Raw genomic sequence first — 23,367 nt, 5'->3', positions numbered from 1 at the left:
CAAGGAAGTACCAGCTGATGTTATTTCCCTATAGACAGGGATTTTGTCAATCTGTACTAGAGGTCTGGAACTGTAGAACAGTATTATTTAATGGCAGCTATGTTAATGTGTGAGTTAATTATTTTTATAAGCTATGATTCTACAGGGTGGGCCATTTATATGGATACACCTTAATAAAATGGGAATGGTTGGTGATATTAACTTCCTGTTTGTGGCACATTAGTATATGTGAGGGGGGAAACTTTTCAAGATGGGTGGTGACCATGGTGGCCATTTGGAAGTCTGCCATTTTGGATCCAACTTTTGTTTTTTCAATAGGAAGAGGGTCATGTGACACATCAAACTTATTGGAAATTTCACAAGAAAAACAGTGGTGTGCTTCCACGTTCTTCCACTACATAAATCCCGGTCAGCGTGAAAAGTAATGATCGTGCACGTGCCTTATGTCCCGCCCCAACTTCTCCCAGAATTACGCCTCTTTGAATATGCAAATCAATATAAATAGCCCTTAAGCTCAGCGTTCTGTGAAAAGACAATGGGAAAAGCACGGGGGAAAATATAAGAATTTCAGCGAATACCAAGTGGAGGCAAAGGAAAAACATACTATTTGTTGATTTAAACAGTGGTATAATCAACAAAAGGAAGTTGATCGAGTGACATAGCATGTCGGAGAAACTCGAAAGGTCAAGTTCACAAAGTCGCACAGTGCCAAAATAAAAAAGAAGTCACATATCAAAGTCGCCATGAAAAGGTGAGTTGTAGACCACCATCTGAGTATAAAAGCTTATTAGGGTACATACAAAAAAAAAAGCCACACATTGGGGAAAAAAGCACGAAATGTCGAAATTTCCACTTTAATCACGTAGTTTATTTTGTCATTAAAGTAGCTAGTTTCTCAAATCCCATCATAACTAAAGTAGCACCTTAAATCCTTTGTTTTGTATTTGATCTTCTATGTGCTCTATGTGTGTGAATCACTGCGTGCTTCCGTTCTTTCTCTTTCTCTGACAGGACACAGAATCAATTACATTCGTGATTGATTCAGTTCTCTGAATAATTAAAATACTGAGATGTATACGTGGTATCATTTTCATGATGATTGGAATGAAAGCATGTTATTAAACATGGGAACACGATGGAGCAGTGATTTTTCATGTCTCACACAAGATTCTGCATTCTAAATGCACGACCTTCGATAAAATAATTTATTGTAGCAGTACTGTCTCTTTCAAACATACTAACCTCCAATTCCTGTCCTTACTTTTCTTTCCCCAAATACCCAATCGCCACACGATCAGCTCTGTAATAGACGTTAAGCCATCTGTAAGCTTACAGCGACGATTCTTCAAAACTTTTAAGGAACATTGAAATATCTTCATAGTACGTGTTTAATTATTCAATCCGTCTATCCTTCCAGTATCGTGCCAGCCTCAGTAAATATGCAGCGCAAGGCAGGGACAATACGTGAACTTGGTAGCGCTGCAGCACCGTGTCCTCACATTTTTAATTATTAACAATACAGATTATTTAAATGAACTTAAAGTTTTATCTGTAAAATATAATCAACATATTTTGCTGCATTTTATCTTAAAAATGATATTGTCATCATATGTAAATAAGTGCTTTATAAAGTGGCGCAGGTTGTGCAATATTATAACTGTAGTGCAAGTTTACAGTGGGGTAATTGACTTATAAGTACAAACAGTTCTACAAGGAGCAATTGATTGAGTGCGTTTATAGTTCTTGGGATGAAACTGTTTCTGAATCGCGAGGTTCGTACAGGAAAGGCTTTGAAACGTTTTGCCGCGGCTGAGGCGGTGTGTGCTTGATGCTGTATACTGATAATTCTCCTTCTGATCAGCTGCTGATGTAATTCCTCACTCAGATACAGTGATATAAATACTCCGAGTGGTGCAGTGAGAGTAATATGGAAAAAGATGATCCGCTGTGGCAACTCCTAACAGGAGCAGCTAAAAGAAGAAGAAGAAGGTGTAGTGAGAGTAACAACGCTAAAGCAGTTATGATATTTGGAATACTATGACTATTCCATGGACCATTATATTGTTACTGGTTAATTACAATCAGATGCATTACACTAATAAACAATATGCGGTTAATTTCAGTGTATTTATAAAGCTGAAAAGGAAAGATAAAACACACAGTAACAGTAGCACTGCTTTGACGCTGGGTGCCGCCAGTCTGCAAAACCAAGCGGAGAACTTGCGTACGGCAAGGTATGAGGTACCGTGGAAATGTGCTTGGCTTTACGGCAAGTTTAGGTTTTATACATTGCGATTTGAACGTAGAAACGTTCTTACACAACATTTCTGAGCATACGCACCGTTTATACATGAAGCCCCAGGTGAGTAGGGAGGGTGTTCCAATAGTTATTTATTTACTGGCTAAAAACTCCCTCACTGCTGTGTGAGCTGGTACACTGTTATGATGCTACAGCCATGAGTTGTTGCAAAAAGTTCAGTTTTTTTTCACCTAACATTTTCATGCAGCCTTTCCAGCACTTCCAAATAGTAAACTTGGTTAACTGTCCAGTTGGTACAAACTCGTAATGAATAATATCAAAAAAAGTTAGTAACATCGTTCTAACTCTTGATTTGGACTGACAGAACTTTTTTGCCCTTAGAAAATTGGCTGACTTCCATTGTGCATTTTGACACTTTGTTTCAGGGTCGTATTGGTACATCCATGTTTCATCACCAGTGATAACACAGCCCAAAAACATCCTATTGCCTCTCCAAAAAGTCTTGGCAATCTTTAACTCTGTTTTACTTTTGATCATTGGTGAGCTCCTTCTGGACCATTTTTGCACACACCTTTCTCTTGCCAAGATTTTCAGTTAAGATGTCCCTAACTGTTTAATTATCAATGTTTGCTTGGTCTGCTATGCTTCTCACAGTCAGCCAACAATTTTGATGCACAATTCGACACATTTTTACAATGTTTTCATCAGTTCTGCTCATTACTGGCCACCCTGACCTCTCTTCATCGGTGACGTTTTTATCCCCTCATAGAAACACTTAATCCATTTGTACACTGCCATTTTCTTCAGGGCATTATCTGCATAAAATTGGACTAAGATGTCCCTGATTTCACTTCCACTCTTTCCAAGTTTAACAAGAAATTGAATGTTTGTTTGTTGCTCTAATGCAAGCTCAGACATTCTCGTGATGGCACACAAGAACACGCAACAACAATAATGAACACCACTCAGCAAGACACCGCCACACGTCGACACGAACACAGCTGTGAGACACTGATATACCGAGGATATGAAACCTTATCCAGCTGTTGGAACAGTGCTGCCAATGTAAGCTCACAGTGGCAAGTTCGCAAACTTAATTGTCAGACCTCGTATATTTTTGTTTTTTGCTATTTCACTAAGCACTTTTTTTCTCTCAACTAGCCTGTTCTTGCCAGGTGTTGTCTGCATTGAAGTATTTCATTATCTTAATAACTCTTTCTGATCAGACCCATAGGGAAATGGTCAAAAGTGTCATAATTGACTATACTTTTATTAGTAGCTAAACTATTGTTTTTTTAGAGATTGTAATTGTATTTTATTGAGCCCAGTAATTAAAGAACCTATATTAAAACTATCTTAATAATAATAATACATTTTATTCATATAGCGCCTTTCCCATGCTCTAAGGCACTTCACAGTATATAGCATTGTACTAAACCAGATAAATAAATAAAGATTAAGACAGTAAATTCAGAGAAAGCCTAACAGACAACATAATTGACGGTCTAGCACACACACACACACACATACAGGTTACATGAGCACCTTGACAGAGAGGTAAACTGAGAGAAGTGTAGTAAAGTCAAGTAGAGCTAAAAGCCTTCCTGAACAGATGAGTTTTGAGTTGTTTTTTAAAAGAATTCACGGAGTCAGCTGACCTGATTAATTTCGGTAGGTCATTCCAGAGTCTGGGAGCTATACAGCTGAAGGCCCGGTCACCCATGGAGTGTACATTAGTGTGGGGCACAACAAGATTGCCAGAATCAGAGGACCTTAGTGGGCGGGCAGGCACATAGTGATGGATAAGGTCACTGATTGATGTAGTTTGGCGCAAGGTCGTTTAAGGCTTTGTAGGTTATTAGTAGGATTTTATATTCGATTCTGTAAAACACAGGGAGCCAGTGAAGGCAGAGCAGGATGGGTGTGATGTGCTCGCTGCTGCTGGTTCAAGTAAGGACTCTTGCAGCCGAGTTTAGAATAAGCTGGAGCTGTGATATAAGATTAGAAGGGGCACCTGCCAGCAGTGAGTTACAATAATCGATGTGAGATGTGATGAAAGCATGGACAAGTTTCTCAGCATTAGAGAAGGAGAGGAAGGAGCGAACACGGGATATGTTACAGTGGTGAAAGTAAGAAAGTTTCTTAATGTGATTTATGTGAGTGGAATAAGAAAGGGAGGAATCAAAATGACACCAAAATTCTTTGCAGTAGAGGCAGGTCTGGTGAGATCACCGCCAAGATGGACTGGGAAGGAGCTCATTTTATTAAGTTGCACTTTAGTCCCAATTTGCAGGAGTTCAGTTTTGTTGCAGTTTAATTTTAAATAGTTCTACTCCATCCAGGTATGAATTTCACTGAGGCAGGTTGTGAGCTGAGAAAGCTCTGACGAAGTTCCACTTTTAACATTGAAATAGAATTGAGTATCATCTGCATAAAAATGATAACCCAGTCCAAATCTATGAATAATGTGGCCAAGGGGAAGCATATAAAGACAGAAGAGAAGAGGGCTGAGGACAGAGCTCTGAGGAACTCCTTGTGTGACTGGCGCTGAGCTGGATCTGCTGTTGCCAAGACTAACAAACGCTTGCCTATCAGTCAGATAGGTCTTGAACCACTGGAGGGCAGTGCCAGAGATACCCAGCATGTTCTCCATTCTGGAGAGTAGAATGTCATGTCTGACAGTGTCAAATGCTGCTCTGAGGTCTAATAGAATTAGTATGCTGGTTTGTCCAATAAACTAAGGGTGGCACAGTCCTTTTAACTTGTAGCCCTCAGGGAGGCTACATTTATAATAACACAAATCTGAATTATGATGATTTCATCTACAATGAATACATTTTTAACAAATATAAAAATAAACTTGACATAGTAAGGCTGTTAAAATGTGAAAGGTGGTAACTTTGTTTCATATAGGTTTATGAACTGTTAAAAAAGTGTGAAAACAAATACAAGCTGACATCATTACAGTTAAGTGCATACAGATTAAAAGACAAAATAACCCAATACATGTAGACCTTAATACCTCTGTAATGATGGCCTTATTGGCTTTCATGCGTCTGGTTTCTTCTGGGCTTTGTTCCAGGCTAAATACAACAGAGAGCGGCAGAGGCTGCCCACCACGGCACAACAATGCTTGACATGTGCCAACATTTGCTACTGACAGGCTGAAGTAGGTCCCAGGATCTGCAGGGTCATGATGTATATAGCAGAGCACAGCAGATGCTCCCAACTTTTGCCCAGCCATACCAAGTTTCCTACAAAATAGAAATGTCATTAAAAAAATGAGCAGTTCCTAAAAGAGATGTCCAATTACAAACAGAAATATATACAGTAAAACTACATATTGCTCTCTTCCATCAGTAAAACATGCCAAGTAATCCAAACATATTATGTAATTAACCTTTTTATTTTGTTTTACTTGGCTTATTTCCAAATTAAATTGTACGAAAGCATGGCTACTGAAAAAAAGTTACTCCTGACTTTCTGTCTATGTTACTCTAAAGTTATTGCTCACATTCATTGACAAAATGACTGTGCTGTGTTAAGTTACCTGTGTGAACTAAGAAAAGTATTGGTCATGTAGATGCTATCAACAGCTGAGTGTTGTGTTTCATCCAGCAACACATCCCCCATGGTGCACTGCAGGAGACGAGGTACCTCCTCATTTCGATCACCATCAAAGATAGCGTATGTTGCTTCCACATTATCTCCAAAATTGTCCATCGCTAACACTGATAAACACAACCTTGAAATACAGTAAAGTTCAAGTTTTAATCACATATATATGAAATATATATAGGAACATGAAATATTAGCTTTAATGAAATAGTAGCTAATACTGAAATACTGTATAGTCTTTGTTTGAATTAAAGGTACCATGAGTTTCAGAGTCATTCAGCATACACAGAAAAAAAAATGTGTCAAAAAACGTGTCTTACTTATTCCTCTGTCCAGACATTTCTGAATATCCATGGTTCCAAAGAGTTGAGGATCCCATAGAGTCACCTGTCAGACTTGTTGGCTTCTGGTCCAGCTTTAATGTGGGAATGTGGCTAAAATGATTAAAATCAAACACAATGGGGACAAGGTGTAAAAAGATAATTATCTAAAGTTTTAAAATAAAAATCTTACCTAGTAGCTAAAAAAATCCTTTAAGCGCAATTTTAATAGCACAAGTAATTCATTCAAAATTCAAGTGTACCACTTTATGATTAAAATACCCCTTTTTGATATTTTAAAAAACATACAAACAGTAAATGTGGCCACGTTCCTGAAAGAAGTACAATAACATGCACAAAAGGCAAAATAAATTGCTTTATGTGGAAAAAAAGTACTTAAAATGAGCACAAAGCACACTTTTATAAATTCTATATAGTATCTCTAGCAATTTTGTCAGAGAACATTATGTTATAGGATATTTCTACCGTAACAGATTTACCTGAAAAGATTCAAGGTTTTGTGCTCTAAAATAAGATTCGTGTTACCACTCAAATCCAGTTCTTGGAGTGATGGTGGAAGTGATTCAGGCAAGGCAATCTCTGTCAGTTCATTGCAGCTCAAATCCACCAACTATAGAAAAAGAGTGACAGGTTTATTAAAACATTGTCATTTTTCTTTTAACTTGAAAATGATGTCAAACAATGATGCCTGAAACACACACAAATATGAAAGTGTTAATAATTAAACAATATTCTAGTGTTACTTCACAAACTAACAGATCACAACAGGGAGAGTTACAAGAGGCATTAAATAAAACAGACTGCCAATCTATTCGATTTTCAAAACTACGGCATACTATCACATACGTGCAAGATGTTTTCACGTAAGAAGGGAATACTATTATGTATGTATAATTCAGATGTTTTCTCTTATGCAGGTGATAAGTTCACGTACGTACAAGATGGTTTTGCGTACAAATGGGATACTTTCAAATATGTACAAGATGAAGTTAGATTAAAAAGATTACAGAAGTGCACTTTGGGGCTACCTAATTACGACTTTACCAATGCCATGGCACTTCAGTTCGACACCACTTGTGTCCCTTGTAGTGTGGTAATAAAAAAAGCAGACAGGTGGGCATTTATTTATTAAAGGATTGTGGTATGGTTTAGGTATGTACTTTACATTTACAGTTATTAGTTTGCACACTTGTACTCTGAGGGAACACTTTGTATTTTTTTTGGGGGCAATTTAGTGCGTACAACTTACTGTCTCAGGCCCATCACTTTCTATCTGGTGCCCACCACATACTATCTTGAGCCCATAAAAGTATTCCATACGTACGTAGAAACATCTTGTCCATCCATCCATCCATTATCCAACCCGCTGAATCCGATCACAGGGTCACAGGGGTCTGTTGGAGCCAATCCCAGCCAACACAGGGCACAAGGCAGGAACCAATCCTGGGCAGGGTGTCAACCCACCGCAGGACACACACAAACACACTAGGGCCAATTTAGAATTGCCAATCCACCTAACCTGCATGTCTGTGGGAGGAAACCCACGCAGACACGGGGAGAACATGCAAACTCCACACAGGGAGGACCCGGGAAGCGAACCCAGATCTCCTAACTGCTAGGCAGCAGCACTACCACTGCGCCACTGTGCCACCCTAAAACATCTTGTGTGTATGTAAAAGTATCCCATACATATGTGAAAGTGTCCTACACTTACGAGGTATTTTCACATACATATGAGATAAGGGTTATCCTATAATTTTTTTAATTGCATGGTTCAGAGCTTCCAAAGAGCTTCCATAATTCAGTAATAAAAGTTAAATTTGAGGAAACTAGTTGGCATAGACGGTAAACAGTATGATTTCCATCTTTCAGTATTTATAACAGAATTATTTGTTTGGAAGTTCTAAATATGTTTACATGTTCTTCCAGAGAATGCTTTTATTTAATCAAGCCAAAGAAATGCAATCAAGCTCAGTGTAGACTAAATCTGTTCATTATGATATGAATATATTCCATAATGGATCAACATCCTCAGAGAGGATTATTACCTTGCAGCTGTTGCTGCCAGGATACCTATACAATACACAGAGTTGGGGACGTGTTGTATGTTTGTCACAGATAAAGGAAGAAGTTTACTGTAATCTCTACAGGTGACAATACTACTATTACTACTACAACTATTGCCATCTGTGTCACTGTACCGGAAATAGTAAAGTAAAACAAAATCCAGGTTAAACTTCATGCTTTAAGCTACCCACAGCATAATCAGGTTACAGACGGCTATATTGCTGTCAAAAACTGATACAACTGATCAGGGGAGATCTTGAGATACCCTCTGGCATTCAAACACTATGATGTTTACATAAAATGTGTGTCTTGAAAATACACCTCACATTTAACCTGAACCATCAATCTGCAATAATGATACTATGTATCATGGATCCATGTTTTGTTCTTTTGTAAAATACAAGCTGTGCAAGTGAAAGGAAAAAAACAGTAAAGGATATTGTCACAAAAATAAATAGTGTATGTGGTGGTTAATACTAGTTAATGAGGTTTTTTTTGGGCTACATGCATTCAGTCTTCCTTTGCCACTCCAGTAGCAGACAGGACAATCCTGGTATCATCAGTTCTCTTTTGAGTCCTACACAAATAGCTTTCTTTGCCTATTATATATCACATTGGGAACAAATCAGACTAGAGGAGCACGGTCCCTCCTAGGAATCTGGCGGGTCTGGCACTCGGACAGGATTGACAGAACCGCGGACCTCCTCATTGATCCCAGGCCAGTAAAAGCGAGCTTAATCCTTCCAGTGTTTTTCGCCCCAGGTGGGCCTAGGAGGTGAGCATGTGCCAACTCGCATATCTCCGCCCGGAAGGTACGCTGAATTAGCAACAACTTCCGCGACCTGCGCCCTCATGGGTAGCCACCGGTACAACAGATCTCAAGGACAAAGAAGGGTTCCCTGGTGTGGATCCGCCCGCTGTTGAGCTGTTAGGCAGAACGACGCATTCCGGCAAAGCGCAGGGAGTCATCATTCCACTGCTCCCTCTTAAAGGAGGCCGGCGTGGACGAAATTGATGGTCCAGGCGCCGAGAGGGTCTTGGGGCCTGGGCCGGGAAGAGTTCCCTGGCTAGTCCCTTCTCCGCGGAATCTTCCGGTCAAGGTCCGTAGCCACGAAAGGTCCCCGAGACACCAGCCCATAGGGCCTGCCCTTGTGCACGGCGTGGAGGCCGCTGGAGGGGTGCCTTTTCCCCTCATAACAAGATCCAACGAGGCCCGGGAGGCGCGAATGGCTTACCGCTGATTCTTTTAGACCAGTCTTGTCCCAAATCACTGGGAAGGGGGTCAGGTAACACAGCGACCGCCATTTGATTGGTTCCCTTCCAGGTGACATAGCAGTGAGCGGAACGATATGACCTAGTCCCCCCATGCACACAGGTGACCAACAAATGCTGTTTTAACCACTGTTGCGGTAAGACAAAACGGCGAGCAACAATGGTAATGTTGCTGCCGGAATCAAACAAAGCCACCACGGCGTGCCCATTTAGCAACACCACTCCCGTGATTCGACTCGCCAAGGGATCATAGGCTCCGGGCGCATGTGATGGGGCAGTTTGGCAGCAGGTGACCGGTCTCGCCACACTTGAAACAGCGGCGGACCCGCCTCTCTGGCTCTGGCTGGCGCTTCTGCAGCGCCGAGGGGCTCGGGGTGGCCGCCCGTCCCTGCGGTTCCCGCGAGCAAGATGGACGCCCACTGACCGCTGCCACTTTCGCTCCGGTGGCCGTCCCCTCAAACATGCCCAGGTAGGCTCGAAGGGCCCATCGGACATAGGATGAGGCGGCTGCCTGGGCGGGTCTGGTCTCGCCGTTGGGCTTCCACTAACCTGGCTCGTGGCCTCCAGCTCCCGGTGGTGGCGGCTTGCGCAGCTGCAGCCTGGAGCTGGTCATTCATGGCTGCAGCACGTGTTGAGGTCCTGTCCCTCCGTCATTCCGGGATCTCTATCCTGCCGACTACGCCACTTGTAAAGGACCGAGGAGACAGCAAGGGTTGGGGTTTCCGCCCCGTATATTGTACAACAAACAAAAACAGGTCAAAATTATAAACAAACAGTTCATATCGCGACGCCGACTCCTGGCGCGCCATTTTATTGGGGAGGAGCCGAAGTGGAGGAATCGCCAGGGCAAGATGGCGGAGGAAGGGCGGAAGTATACTGCGTCAATCTATCTATCTGTCTATCAATCTAATCTAATCTAATCTGATTTAATGTCATCTAATCCAATTTAAGGGGATAGGTCTTCAGACCTCCTTCAATGTTTTTCCACTTTCATTTACTCTCACCGTACTATTACTAAGTCATTTTTGTTTTTGAATAGATGTTTAAGTGTAGCATTACCAGTGTAGGAGGAGAATGGGCATCTCGGCCAGGGTTATTACCTGGACAGGAGGCCCAAGAGGAACGACTGAGAGATTGGTCAGCTGGACAAAGGGACAGCTTTGTGCTTGGCCAGTGCGAAATAAGGGATGGACCAACAGAAACCCAAACCTGAGAGTGGTTCCATCCACCATATGCTAGGTAGCAAAGAACCCAGTTGAGACACCTGCAGTGGAGCTATGGAAATGGAGTCCAGAAGTGCAGCCCTATAGGGGTTCTTTGGGATCGGTAGAGGGCACTGTCAGGGGAGGACCACCCTACTTTGTCTATGGCCCGGACATTATTCCTAGAGGAGACAGAATGGCACTGGAAGCATTCCCGGGTCCAGCATAAAAAGAAGTCCGCTGCCACACATGGATGAGTCAGAGTCAGTAAGCAGCGAGTGACACTCAGCAGAGGAGAGAAGGAGGAAGAATTAGTGATTTATTGTATTTGTTTGTTACATATTTGTGGCATATTGCTGGAAGGAGATCTGTGAAGGTGCATTGAGGAATAAATATTTTTTATTTTATTCTATTAACATGTGGTGAATTGTTGTGTCTGTGGTTTGGGTCTTCCTGGTGCCCCCTTGTGATCACACCAGGTGTCCAATGGATGAGCCATAGGTAGTCTGCCAGCTGGGTGTCTAATGTGTACATTAATGTCACCATCAGGGCTGAGAAAGTTAAACCTCTTAGGGCCTCTTTGTTAAGCTCCAAATGCAACTTCACTACTGGAGTAGATTGGAAACAGTAGTACATATATCTGTTGTAAAAAATTTAATGTGGACTTTTGTAATATGGCAGTGGGGCGGGAGTGGTTCCCAGGTGAATTCGTGATGCGGGCAGTCCTCGAATAAGTGCACAGATGAGGAGTCTATGGCATCTGTAACTGATGCCGGGAGCTGCTAATTACCATACCTGATCCACGTCCCTGTGATGAATAATAGAAGCGCGAGGCGGCTAGGGCTGAAAAAAGAAAAAGACGGATGGAGGTTAGAAGGAGAAGAAGGCAGGAAGCAGGGAGGAGCTCTATAAGTGGAGCTCTAAACTACTTTGTGGTCAGATCCAGATGAACAGGAGCTTCTACAGAATTTATTGGAATACATATCCAATAAGGTGCTTTTGCTTGGATTAACACTGGCGCTTAGTCAATATTTCAATAGACAAGATTATCATAGCTGAACAACCTTGCAGACCTGTCAACAGGAAGAGGCAAATCTAGGGGTACTGATGGAATTTATGAAGTCTATTCTTTCTACTTTGGGTATCAGTTGTTGACCTCATATTGCACTCATTAGAGAACTGTTAGAAACTGGCATGTTCCTTACATTACATTACATTTCAAAAGACATGTAGGAACATGTGGAAATATTGCTTTTTGTGTTGTGATTGAACAGTACTGCACAAAAGTCTTTGGCCAGCTAACAAACATTTTAAAAGCTTCCTGCAAGTGAAACAAGTGATTCTTTTCTTATGAAAACATTACAATATTACAATAAATACAAAATAAGCATTCATCCAATAAAAACTTAAGAATTTCTTGTGTTAATCAAAAAATACAGATATCCTGTGAGATGGCACAACAAAATAGGTTTGGTTTCCAGATCTCTCCTCAAGGAACCCCAGTGTTCCATATATTTAATAAATTTCACCAACAACAAACCTAATTTAAATTAACAAGGTAGTGATTAGCCAAGGCGGTGTGGCTAGTGGTTCAATTTAACAAACAAAAGGGAGATTTAGATTGTAACCTCAAAAACTGGAGTGGCTTAAAAAGAGGTTATGCTAAAACATTTTGACAGACATGGAATCATAGCGTTATGATTAATCATATGATTATCTCAAGATGCCCGCCTATTTAATATTCCAAGAATTAATAAAGTAACAGTGGGAAGTTGAGCTTTTAGTTACAGGGACCTGAAACTGTGGAATGATCTATCCTCTAATGTAAAAGATGTTCCTTCAGTCTCAGCTTTTAAATCCTGGCTGAAGACTTTCTATTTTAGACTATCATACCTGACTAGAGCTACTGATTAGTTGTAAATACTGCAATTCTGTTTGCTAGTCATTTGTATAGAAATATAAGTAATACAATATTTATACACAATTACTAACCCTTCTCTGTTGTTTCTCTCATCGACAAATTGCCACTCTTAAGTGTCTCATTCTAAAAGCCTGTGACTACCCAGTAAATATGCTTAATTTGGAACCAACATTCTTGTAGATTTGCCATTACTACCTAGGCCAATCCTGCACGTACACACTTAAATTTCACCTTAATGCATTAAACAATAAGTAAAGATAAAAGAGATGAAAAACATTTACTAAAATTAAATAATAATCTGCATTAGCATGAAAGTATATCTTAATACATGCAAGTACAAGTAAACACTATTTGCACATTACAAATTAAAATTTTAGAAATATTTAGAAGTTTTTCGGTAAGGAATTGAAAACTACCCATTTTACCTTTGATAATCAATTCCTTTAGACTCCTAGAATTTGGAAGAAGCTTTTACCAAAAGCAAGAAGAAGCTTTTAATAAAAGGTAAACTCCTTAAGACAAGAGGCACAAACCTTAATCTCAGGTAGGCTCAGTACATCTGGAAAAACACTAACATGGTTGGAGTGAGCAAGAAATGTGCGTAGTTTTTTGCAGTTTGCCACAGTGCTTGGGATTGTCTTCAATTTATTCCCACTTAGATTCAGCTCTTCGAGAAGCTCTAATTTTGTCAATTTACTAAAACAAAAAATATAAGAAAATCATTAAAAGAACATATGAACAAAGTACATATAACAAAGCATGTGCCAAGACTCTGTAACAGCATGGGCTCATATACTTTTACCCTTCTTTCATCTTAGAAATATATAGGTGTCCACCTTGATGACAGACTGGACTGGTCTGGGAACACAGATGTACTCTACTAGAAGGTGCAGAGCAGGCTCCTTTTCCTCAGAACATACAGCATATGTAGCATACAGTATGTAGTGAAATGTTGTCTTTGTTCTATCAGACAGTTGTTACCAGTGTCCTCTTCTTTGCTGCCGTGTGTTGGGAAGGCAGTATGACAGATAAGAACATGAAGAGGATGGACAAGCTGGTGAAGGAGGCCAGCTTAGTGCTGGGTAGGACTGTGGACTCAGTGGCAATGGTGGTGTAAAGGTGTATAGGGAGAAATGTACATGCCATCTTTGACAATAGCAGTCATCCTTTTCACAACATTTTGTCAGGTCAGAGAAGCAAACATAGCAGTCATCTTCTCTCACTGTTCTGTAGAACAAAATGCTTTAGAAGATTACTTGTTCCTGCTGCTGTGAGATTTTATAACTCTGCTGTCAACACAAGTGATTCATGACCTGTGGCCTCATGTATAAATGGAGCTTAGGCACAAAAATGTTGCGTACGTCCATTTCCACTCTCACCTTGTGATGTATAAAAACTAAACTTAGCATAAAGGCATGCAAATTTTCATGGCAGCCTCATACCATGTGTATGCACTTTTCTGCTCAGTTTTGAAAACTGGCAGCACCCAGTGTTAAAGCACGTCTACTGTTTCTGTGTGGTCTCCCTTTATTTTTTAGAGTGGCACCAATGATGCGGGATTTATCAAATACAGTGAACCCTCGTTTATCACGATTAATCCGTTCCAGACTCTGCCGTGATAAATGAATTTTCGCGAAGTAGGATTCTTTATTTATAAATCGAATATTTTCACAGTTAGAGTATAGAAAACCTGTTTACGACCTTCTAAAAATGTTTTTTAACATTATTAGAGCCCTCTAGACATGAAATAACACTCTTTAGTCACCATTACACTCGTATTACCCAATATATTAGACAAAATAAGAGAAAATTAAGACATATAAGACGTTACAAATATCATATTACTAGGCACACTCGACCGACTTTTATCCTCAATTTTTGTGCGCTCCATGTGTACATCAGGCATGTAAGTGTAGGGAATGAGAACAACAAAGTGCCCATTCATAACATCTCCCGAAAACCTAAGTTTTTTTTATCCCCTCACGTGCCTGTCCAAAGTCGTACAATGTCAGCCCGAATCTGTACCGCTAAAGACGGAGTTTCATGCACTAAATAAGCTATAGATGAGAATAAGCAAGCACCATCTCCCCTGATATTTACTACGCAGTGAGGCATTTGTACTCCATCAACATTAATTATTTCCAGAGACATAATTTTGTCTATTTTTCCAGCGCATCGCGCACAAAAGCAAGGGAACGATGAGAGCACCAGAACTCTGCTCACATCGCCTTGCTTCATACCTCAAGCCGCAAGTAGTAAGTCTGTAATAAGCGGAATACCGCTACGCTTTGCACTCACGGGACGGAAGGACAATCCCAACCGCTTTTATAAAGTAGATTATTGTACTGTACATTTAATTGCACACAAACACACACAGTCCTTACACACAACCACTAACCTATGAAGGCACGACCTCAGTAGGAGTCTTCAGAGGTGGTGCAGTATCTTCAGCAGGTGCGTTGTTGTCTTCTTCTGCTGAAGGAGTACTAGGAGTAGGCAGTGGGTGTCTGGGTGCGCGGCTGAAGAACATCTTGATAAGCAATTGCTGGCGCTGTCTTTTCATATGCGTGAGGAGGCTTTTGTAGGGTATTGCCATCTTTAATCATACCCAAGAGTTTCACCTTCTCCTGGATAGTAAGCATCTTCCTCCGGCACTTAGTTTTATTGTCAGAAGGCTTAGAAAAAGCAGCACGTTTAGGAGCCATCGTAGAGCTTAGATAAGAGTTCTCAGAAAGCGCATGCGTAATGACGTAAGCGTGTATGAGAAAAAAATTGCGATAGAGTGAAGCCGCGAAAGTCGAAGCGTGATATAGCGAAGGGATCACTGTACACCAAAATTAATTGCATGTTGTTTACAAATTTAATTCACTTGACTGTAATCATTCTGTAACAATATAATGGTGCATGGAATGGTCAGACTATTCTAATTACCATAACTGCATTAGCATTGTTAGAAGACATTGCAAATGGAAGAATTAAAAGAGAGTGCAAATTTATAGATGATGATGACGACTGGCTTGTAAGTTGACTTCTATTTCTAAAAGCTATCCTCTTGGACCTGTGTACTGAACTGGTGTCAGTTTACAAAGGCAGACTTTGAAGAATTGTGCTCTGCTTATTCCATTGCAAGTTCTATCCATCCTTTGGTTTTTAGCCATGGGAGCTTTTCAATGTGAACTTGCTGACACTGGGTATTTTGCAAACATCACTGAGTCGCACCATGCCAGCTGTATAGGATGGTATTATTTGTTTGTCACCCAGATATATAAGATTCCCTTACACTTTGGCTAAACTGGAAAACATCAAGCACAATTTGCAGCAACATCCAGGAGTGGTCAACTGCATGCATATTGCTATTGTAATGGTCTTAGACAAGTTACATCAGCCTGGGATTAATCACCAAAAGAATGAGCTGCCATCACATCATCTATAGCATGAGGGCCTGTAAAAACGTCAATTCTGCACAGTCGCAGGTGCTTTTTCAAACTAATACGTCAAAAAGCAAGTAGTCCTTTAAAGTATAGCAAGACACCTCGAAGAGCTATGTAAAGAGCAGAGAATCTATCTGTTTTGGTGCTTGGCGCTGACACAACACTATAAAGGCACCATCATAGAATTAATCTGCTTATGTAAATAGAATGCATTTTCACTCTTTAATGTGCTACTCTATAATCCATAGAAAGTGCATTGTATTGTGCAGCATGTAGTGTGCTGCATAATGTGGCACACAACCGTGGCTTGCCCATGCCTGAACAGATGCAGTATGATGAAGCTGGCCCTAATCCACCATGATCAGCCAAATTGGAAAGCGTTATAACTTCAACTTCATTTGAATGTAATTAGCATAATGTAAAAACAGGTGATAAGATGCAGCTTTTATTTTTAACCAGTTCATTTAATCTGAGGTCAATATCACGTGGTACAGACCTTATATTCCTTAGTTCATTGGCCACATCTTTTACAGCATCCACTATCTCATTTTGTGACTCCAGAACAGTGTACATCAGCACACAGCCAGATGGTTGCCCAGCAGTTTCCAAGGCAGAGGTGTGTGTGCTGCCAGCGGCCAAAGATGTTCTGACCACTTGTTTTTTATTTCGGGCACTGTGTGACTTTCTGAATTTGAACTTTCGAGTGTCTTCGCCATGCTGTATTACTCCACCAATTTCCTTTTGTTGTTCATATCACTGCTTAAGCCAAAAAACAGTACGTTTTTCCTTGCCTCCACTTCTCATTCACTGAAATTCATACTTTTGCTATTGTCTTTTAACAAAACACTGAATAGAAGGGGCTATTCATATTGGTTTGCATATTCAAATATGCAGAATTCTGGGAGGAGTTGGGGTGGGGCTGAAGGCACGGGCATTAAATTTCATGTTCACTGGGATTTATAAAGGGGAAGTGTATGGAACTTGGTGTAGGCACAGTTTTATAAATCTAGATTTTTTTCTGCGTACGCATATTTCCAGTTTTATCCATACACCATATTTTAGTGTGAATAATATGCACAGTGCTCTATACATGAGGCCCCTGGTCACCACTCTACATTCCAACACTGTAACAATCAATTATTTGTACTTTTTACTATTTATTTACATTTTGTTCTCCTTGCTTTTTTTTAATAATATGTAAAAGTTTTACTGATGTGTTTGAGCTACTGAACACCTGAATTTCCCTTCCCTGAGGGGATGAATAAAGCATTTATTTTATTCTCTCTCTAAGGCTAATAACCTTTATTCTTAAAAAACTGAACCTATACATAACATAACATAACAAACATAACAAATAAAAACAGAAAGTGGTGATTGTTAAATCCTCCTTTACATGTATTAAATCTAAAAAAATTAACAAATGTAATGTTTTTCCACAGTGATGTCACCATGCTTTTGTGAATGCATGCTCATTCTGAATTTGGTTCCTTTAATACATTCCAAAAAATTTGGGATTATTACATCACCTTTTCTTTTAAAAACATGTAACAATCATTTGGCAACTGAGGATATTTCTAGTTAAAAAAAGTTAAAGTTGCCAAGAGAAAGCATTTAATATTATTTTAGTGTTTTGAATTCAATAAAGGTCAAAGTGCGCATAAAACTGAAGTATTCTATCTACTTTAATCATTTTACTTACTGTGTCAGTAAACTAATTAGCAGCCCTAATTTGTAGTTACTTTGGAATTAAGGTTTGCATATACAGTATGGGGCAGCACGGTGGTGCAGTGGTAGCGCTGCTGCCTCGCAGTTAGGAGACTCGGGTTCGCTTCCCGGGTCCTCCCTGCGTGGAGTTTGCATGTTCTCCCGTGTCTGCATGGGTTTCCTCCGGCGCTCGGTTTCCTCCCACAATCCAAAGACATGCAGGTTAGGTGGATTGGCGATTCTAAATTGGCCCTAGTGTGTGCTTGGTGTGTGGGTGTGTTTGTGTGTGTCCTGTGGTGGGTTGGCACCCTGCCCAGGATTGGTTCCTGCCTTGTGCCCTGTGTTGGCTGGGATTGGCTCCAGCAGACCCCCGTGACCCTGTATTCGGATTCAGCAGGTTAGAAAATGGTAGGATGGATGGATATACAGTATGTATGATAAAAAATTAAACAAAAGAAAGTGAAGAGCTAGGACCTTTAAAAAGGTTCCCACCTTAACACTGAGAATGATATTCTGTTCACTTTGATAAAAGTTATTTGAAGAAATATAAATAGAATTAATGAAGTCCTTGAAGTAAAATTACCTGGCATTTATTTTTAAAGAATTTCGTTCTTGCTTAAATAAGAACAAAAGGAATATGTAAACTGAAGGACATTTTTTCATCTGTTGATACATTATTAAATCTAAGGGAATGGACAAAGAGTAACAGACAAAGACCAAGGTTACAGATGCTTCATTTAATGATGGTAAATACAAAACACCTAGAATTTTAATGAACATTTAGTTTATGAATATATTTTGATTAGTTAAGTTGTCCAAATACCTCATTTAGGTATTTTTTTAAATCTTTCAATGTTTATGCTTCAGGTATATACAGTAACTCTAGTTTGTTCCGGATTCTCAAAATCTTTTTGTTTGAAGAAGTGCTCCTTGACATAGATCTTGAAAACACTTCCCTATAACTTTACTTGAGTATTTCACTCCCAATTTTGGTTAAATTAAAGTTACTGATTCTTTCGAGAAACGTACAGACCTAGATTGAATCTTTACAAGTCCTTCCACCATTAGAGATAGAGTAAGAATCTATATGGAACTGTTTTTTTAATATAAATAGCTTCTGTGTATTAATGACAAAATACAAATTAACCCTTTATTCTGAAGATTTTCAGAAACTGCCTTTTTCTCCCAATGTACAAAAAAAAAATTTTCAACTATGCTTGATAAAACTTGAAAAATGTATAGAGAAGAACCCATAGACATGAAACTGATGGGTGCAATTTATACCACAACAATAAAAGTTCTAAGTATTTGAAATATACATTTCAAATAACTATGGATTCTAATATCCTAATGTGATACATAAAGGATACCTGTACTTCGTTATCTCCTGTCATATGTTTGAAATCAAACTGATGAGTAATTTAGTCATTTCTGCCTTTATTGCTAATGTTACTGTCATTTCAATCATGGTCTGTTGCTCCTGTACTGTTACTGTATATGAAAGATGTAGACTGACCAGTGGTCCAAAAGCTTCATCTTGGAAATTCAGTTTCCGCCTCAGCTGCATGTTCTACAATGGTGCTATAAAACGGCAACCACCCTTCTCTGTTAGAGGCACTAAATAAGACTGTAATTACCCATATCTTATATTGTTCAGTCACTCAGTGACTGCTTCAGAAAACACTAACAAGATCAATTCAATGACCTTTATTCTGGTGCACTGTAAAACAGAATCTTCAATCCTGATGGGCGTATGTGAAAAAGAATATTAGTTAAAGCTGTTTTAAAATCATATTCAGTGATCACATTAATATTACAAGTAGAAACAGCCAAGCTATATGTTAACCATTCTTCAGTAAATTTTTTTAAAAACAATATTATTCCCCTTAAAGCTACAAGTAAATATTTTCTGGACACAGAGAGAATGTGAAAAACCTAACAGACATAGTGACAAAGCTAAGATCTTATGCTGTTAGGCTAAAGAACTAACCAGTGTAATAATACCCTCCAATGAACTTTTCATAATCAAGTTGATAATTTAATCAACCATTAGCATCTCAAAAGAAAAAACACAGTTCATTCTTTTACAAATAATCTGTTCAAAAGCAAAACTAAGATCTCAGTTGCGCTCCACTGAAAAGAACAGTATGTTTCTGAAAACAGCACGACACATACATTAGATTCCATGCAATTTTTAAAGCAAAACTTTTAAAATATAGGATTCTGACCTTCCTGTGTGCCTTTTTCATTGATTGTGTAATACAATTTTGTAAGAAATTCACTGAACTATTACTAAGTATTTTGCATAAGGATAATCTGAGTAAAGTGTGAGCTATACATACCTGGCAGGAAAAGAAAGCAGCTGATTATATGCAATATGCAACACACGAAGGTTCTGATGACCAGCAAGCAGGGTGGCACACTGTGCTGTTAGATTATTGTTAGTGAGGTAGAGCTCTTGAAGAGTACTTAGACTCTCATCCGACTGACTGCAGGGGGGGATCGTCTCAAGCAAGTTAGCTGACACATTCAGATACCTTAAGCTGCAATAGTGAGAGAGATAGTCAGGAGGATGTGGCAATAAGAACAAAATAAAAAACAAAATAAAAACTACAGCAGTAACAGATGCCCAATGATAGTAATTATTAAGACTCATAAGTCAAATAAATATCCAAGGCAAAATTATTACAGAAAATGTACTGGATTACAGTTTTCTTTTAAACTGGTAATAGCAGGAGCAAAGTTCAGCCAAGGCTATTTCTAGGGAGGAGTGAAATGTAAAGAACAGCAGTCATTAGATTAAATTAACTAGACAAGATACTAATAATTCCTCTAGCATAGTAAAAAAAATATAAGTAATTTGTCTCATAATAAATAGAAAATAACTTACTTTAAGGCCTTGTAAAACAGGTTTTCTGGGAGTTCCACTAGTTTGTTGTGTTGAAGATCAAGTACTTCCAAAGGAATGTGATCCACCAAATAAGGTAACGTACTGAGCTGATTGTATCCTACATGAAGTTTCCTTAAGCTCAGACTGCTCAAAAGTCTTACAGATAAAAATCAGGAAAAAAAAGGTTATCTGAAAACTGAGTAATTACTAACTGTGAATACATTTCACCAAATACTGTATGAAAGCTGGCAGAAAAATTTCACACAAAAAGCTGTAATGGAAGCCCATTTATGTACACTGTTTTTATACTGTGGTACAATAAGGATAATGTGGTACAACAGCAAACACATGCACTCGACTCATGCTTGGTTAGGCTCCAGCTCCCTTGTAACCCTGTTTAAAAAATGGATGGATGGATGTTTGTTGCTGTAGATCTAGAAATACATTTAAAAGGCAATATTCTTTGAGTCTTAACTAATGTCTGGTCTTAGTCTCTGGTCTGCCAGTCTAAATCTTAAGGAACATTCCTTCAATTTGTAAGACAACACAGGGATGTCTCAATCACCAAAGCACAGCCACTGACAACACTGGTTCCAAGGCACTCCTTTTTTCATAAATGTTACCATTAAAATTTCAGTCAAACTGTGTGCTAAAGTAATTTTAAAAACCAAAAGAGTACAGTTATATGTTACTTTTTAACTACTATGTTGCTGCTTTCCTAAAAGTAAAGATGTAATAAAGTAATAGAATTTAATATCTACAGTATGTATGTGTATGTCACTCAAAAAGCTTTACCTCGCAGTTAATTCTACAAGAAGATTGTGACTGGCATCTAACACTTCTAGTTTTCTGGTATCACTTATCCAGTGTGGTAGACATTCAAGCAGATTTCTGTCAGAGAAGAAAGAAAGTGGTATGTCAGACAATTTACTTAAGGATGTAATACTTGTATGTAAAACATAATTGCATTTTTTTCACCGAAAAACACATTTAAAATAATTGTAATGACTTGGTAGTCCTCAAATATACATCCACATGACACTGAACTATAACTAGGACTTCAAATGGATATTGTGAATATTTTGAACAAAAATGCAATATTCAAAACATCTCAATAAGTCCTCGAAATACCTTAAAGGTTGAAGATCAGTACCCTATATACCATAAACCTGGTATATTTTCTGACATTAATAATTCAAAACACTACCAAAGAAAACAGTTTTTTCCACCAAAATGTTACAATTTCATGAATAGCTGTACCTCAAAGAAAATTCTCAAATTGCATGTTTTTTCAACAATTTTGTTTTATATCTCCTTTACTTAATATTGAATTTACATTATATGTATTGTATTCAAACGGCATGGTGGCGCAGTGGTAATGCTGCTGCCTCGCTGTAAGACGACCTGGGTTCGCTTCCCAGGTCCTCCTGGCATGGAGGTTGCATGTTCTCCCCGTGTTTGTGTGGGTTTGCTCCAGTTTCCTCCTACAGTCCAAAGACATGCAGGTTAGGTGCATTGGCAATCCTAAATTGTCCCGTATGTGTGCCCTGCGGTGGGCTGGCGCCCTGCCCGGGGTTTGTTTCCTGCATTTCGCCATGTGTTGACTGGGATTGGCTCCAGCAGACCCCCATGACCCTGTGTTAGGATATAGCGCGTTGGATAATGACTGACTGACTGTATTGTATTTAAAACAAGCCTGCGGTATAGTTGAGGGTATAGTGTCTGTCAATCAGTAAACACTGCTCTCTCTCTCAGTTTATATTGGAAAAAAACTCTTAAATCATTACCTTGCAAATTACACATCATTATACATGTACATGTATAAATTGAACATATTTTTGATTTAGATAATTTGTAATGGCTCCAAATTACCTATTTACATATATGTGCTTTTTCTGCCTCTAGTCAAAGAGTCACAAGATAAAGCACGGAGGACAACAGTATATCTAATTGTTTTTATTTCTTATTTTCTAAATACAGCATACAGAAATCCAGTTTTTCAGTTTAATGACATTTATTTGTATGGGTAGTCTAAAATAAATCATAAAAACTGAGCAGTTAAACAAACCAAACAATGAAAAAAAAAAATACATGTCTATGGTGCTTTTAATTGCTCAAGTTAAAAAAAGTTTTTAAAAAGTTATCAACCAATTCTTGAAACACATAAAATAAATCTAACAACTAAAACTTGTAGTAAAATAATTTGTATTTATCTACAAAGGCATGTGAAGAAATGCTTTACCCCAAAAAATGGCACATACCATGCTTAAAGATGTGAATGAACACTTGCTAGAAAGGTAAACACTATAAAGACAATAGCTTTTAGAAATGTTGGGTTTTTAACTCTATATATACTTACCATTTGATCGTTGACGCATACAACTTGTGAAACATTACTAAGTTAAACACTGTAAATTGCTGTTTCTTAAAGTGGCAAGACACAAAGTACAGTGAGTACATAAGGACACATCAGAACACTAAATGAGAGGAGATAACACAACACCATAACCCAATCATTCAGGACAGACTTTCTCACCGTCATTAGGAAGCTCAATTCCCCTGCTAAACAGAAATGTAAACTCAATATGAAAAATGGTAGTAATGCAGTTTATCCCATAACTGATACACAAACTTTGAAGAAAGAAATAGAAAAGACAAAAC

At 38.9% G+C, this 23,367-nt stretch overlaps 1 protein-coding gene across 2 annotated transcripts in view; it reads right to left on the bottom strand.

Annotated features, from left to right (window-relative positions):
* The window catches only part of phlpp2 (PH domain and leucine rich repeat protein phosphatase 2), a 201,850-nt gene that overhangs the window by 11,291 nt on the left and 167,192 nt on the right, over nucleotides 1-23,367 (bottom strand). For both annotated transcript variants that reach the window (XM_039763316.1, XM_039763317.1), the window contains 8 exons: nucleotides 21,502-21,597; nucleotides 20,707-20,862; nucleotides 20,159-20,359; nucleotides 13,215-13,377; nucleotides 6,699-6,829; nucleotides 6,199-6,312; nucleotides 5,811-6,005; nucleotides 5,283-5,514 (listed from right to left, as the gene is read on the bottom strand). In XM_039763316.1, the coding sequence (XP_039619250.1) occupies nucleotides 5,283-5,514; nucleotides 5,811-6,005; nucleotides 6,199-6,312; nucleotides 6,699-6,829; nucleotides 13,215-13,377; nucleotides 20,159-20,359; nucleotides 20,707-20,862; nucleotides 21,502-21,597 (1,288 nt within the window). The remainder of the gene's footprint in view (nucleotides 1-5,282; nucleotides 5,515-5,810; nucleotides 6,006-6,198; nucleotides 6,313-6,698; nucleotides 6,830-13,214; nucleotides 13,378-20,158; nucleotides 20,360-20,706; nucleotides 20,863-21,501; nucleotides 21,598-23,367) is intronic.

The sequence above is a fragment of the Polypterus senegalus genome, chromosome 9, assembly GCF_016835505.1.
Source record: "Polypterus senegalus isolate Bchr_013 chromosome 9, ASM1683550v1, whole genome shotgun sequence".
Classification (NCBI taxonomy): Eukaryota; Metazoa; Chordata; class Cladistia; order Polypteriformes; family Polypteridae; genus Polypterus; species Polypterus senegalus.
The sequence above is the reverse complement of the archived record's forward strand: the minus strand, read 5'-3'. Positions and strand labels throughout refer to the sequence as shown.